Source organism: Micromys minutus, assembly GCF_963924665.1.
Source record: "Micromys minutus genome assembly, chromosome: 2".
Taxonomy (NCBI): Eukaryota; Metazoa; Chordata; class Mammalia; order Rodentia; family Muridae; genus Micromys; species Micromys minutus.
Window position 1 is genome coordinate 47,262,728 of NC_137971.1, and position 1,868 is coordinate 47,264,595.

The 1,868-nt window shown below is 43.5% G+C and overlaps 1 protein-coding gene across 1 annotated transcript; it reads left to right on the top strand.

Moving 5' to 3' along the window:
- Nucleotides 1-599: 599 nt before the first annotated feature.
- On the top strand, nucleotides 600-1,556 carry LOC308416821 (olfactory receptor 10V1-like; the record flags this gene model as incomplete). The annotated part of the gene is made up of 1 exon (XM_080911915.1): nucleotides 600-1,556. The coding sequence occupies one exon, from the start codon at nucleotides 600-602 to the stop codon at nucleotides 1,554-1,556; it is 957 nt and encodes a 318-aa protein (XP_080768041.1).
- Between the last annotated feature and the right edge of the window lie 312 nt (nucleotides 1,557-1,868).

Genomic DNA, 1,868 nt, shown 5'->3' on the forward strand with positions numbered 1-1,868 from the left:
ATGCAACCCAGATGTCACAACCATCTGTTTGATTCAGAAATCCCTGGTGACCTTCAGGAAGGTTGTCTCAAACAGTAGAGAAATTGACCACAGAATACTTGAGATAAAGGAGAGGAGATGGTTTATATGAAAGAATACACAGAGATTTTATTGCTAATTATTTATGAGATGGTGTTTCATTTAACTCAAACTGCCCTTAAACTCCCTCTGTAACTGTAGAGGAGCCCAAGTTCCTGATTCTCTTGTTTTTGCTTCTGAAAGGCTGGGATTATAGGCCTAGGCCACCACACACAGCAAAAGGCTTTGAACAATGACATAACGTTGATGCAATTGATTTATCTTTTGGGAAGTGTATTTGCTGTGGGAAGCTGAGCAAATTCCTTATGAAACAGGATCCCAGACAAAACAAGAGGGGCTGAGGACATTATCTGTGCAGAAAGGGTAAAACTTAGGCATATGAGAAAATGTGACAGCCTCAAGGTCAGGAGGAAAAGTCACGTCCAGAGCCTATGAGAATAATGACAAGTGTCTTCCAGGTAGGTTCTGTCTATCCTTAGGGACATCACCTGTGCCAGTAGCACATCCAGTGCACTAAGTAAATGGAGGAAGGAAATCAGACTGGGATGGTCCTCTTCCACTTCCGCCCCTTCTCCAAACTCCCTGAGGTGCAGATGCTGATCTTTGTGCTTTTCCTCATGATGTACCTGGTTAGCATTGGAGGAAACACGTCCATCGTCCTCACCATCTGGATCAATTGGTGTCTCCACACCCCTATGTACTTCTTCCTGGCCAACCTGGCTACCCTGGAGATCTTCTATTCTTCTACCATAGCCCCCCTCACTCTGGCCAGCATCCTGTCCTCAGAGAGGACTGTGGTCTCCCTGGCAGGCTGTGGTGCCCAGATGTTCTTCTTCATCTTCCTGGGCAGTGCTGACTGTATTCTGTTGGCCGTCATGGCCTATGACAGGTTCATGGCCATCTGTCACCCTCTGCGCTACTCCCTCATCATGAGCTGGCATTTGTGTGTGCAGCTGGCCCTGGGGTCCCTGTTGTTGGGTTTCATCTTGGCTATGCAGTTGACTGTGCTGATCTTCCAACTGCCTTTCTGTAGCAGTAAGGAAATCAGTTTGTTCTACTGTGATGTTCTTCCTGTCATGAGACTGGCATGTGCAGACACCCATGTCCACGAGGCCACTCTGTTTGTGGTCAGTGTCATTGTCCTCACCATCCCTTTCCTCCTCATCATTCTCTCCTATGTCTTCATTGTGGGTGCCATCCTGAAGATCCGCTCAGCTGAGGGGAGGCACAAAGCCTTCTCTACCTGTTCTTCCCACCTGACTGTTGTTCTCCTACAGTATGGATGTACAAGTCTTATCTACTTGTGTCCCAGTTCCAGCTACTCTCCTGATCGGGGCCAGGTAGTATCTGTGGTTTATACCTTTGTCACTCCTATGCTGAATCCTTTGATCTACAGCATGAGGAACAGAGAACTCAAGGATGCTTTGAAGAGAGTAATAATGAAACTGGTTTTGATCCAAACACAAGAAACACTCTAAATAATCCCCTATAATATCCTGGGTAGAAATCCTGAGTTGAATATATGCAAAATGATAGAGTGGGGCCTGATATATCTTTGTTTTGTTACTGTTTTAAAAATGTTTTATACTGTTATTTTTTTCTTTAAAGTTCAGTTTTCTTTCCTCAGCTTCAGATTATTCATTTTTGGAAATGGAAATGAAATGCTCCAAGTATTTAAACTTTGAATTAGTTCTGAAGATAAAGAAATACATTAAGTGAAAATAGTTTGTCTCTCTCTTTTTGAAGCCACATTGGAGTTTATAAAATATGAAAAGAAAAATATTCAGAAA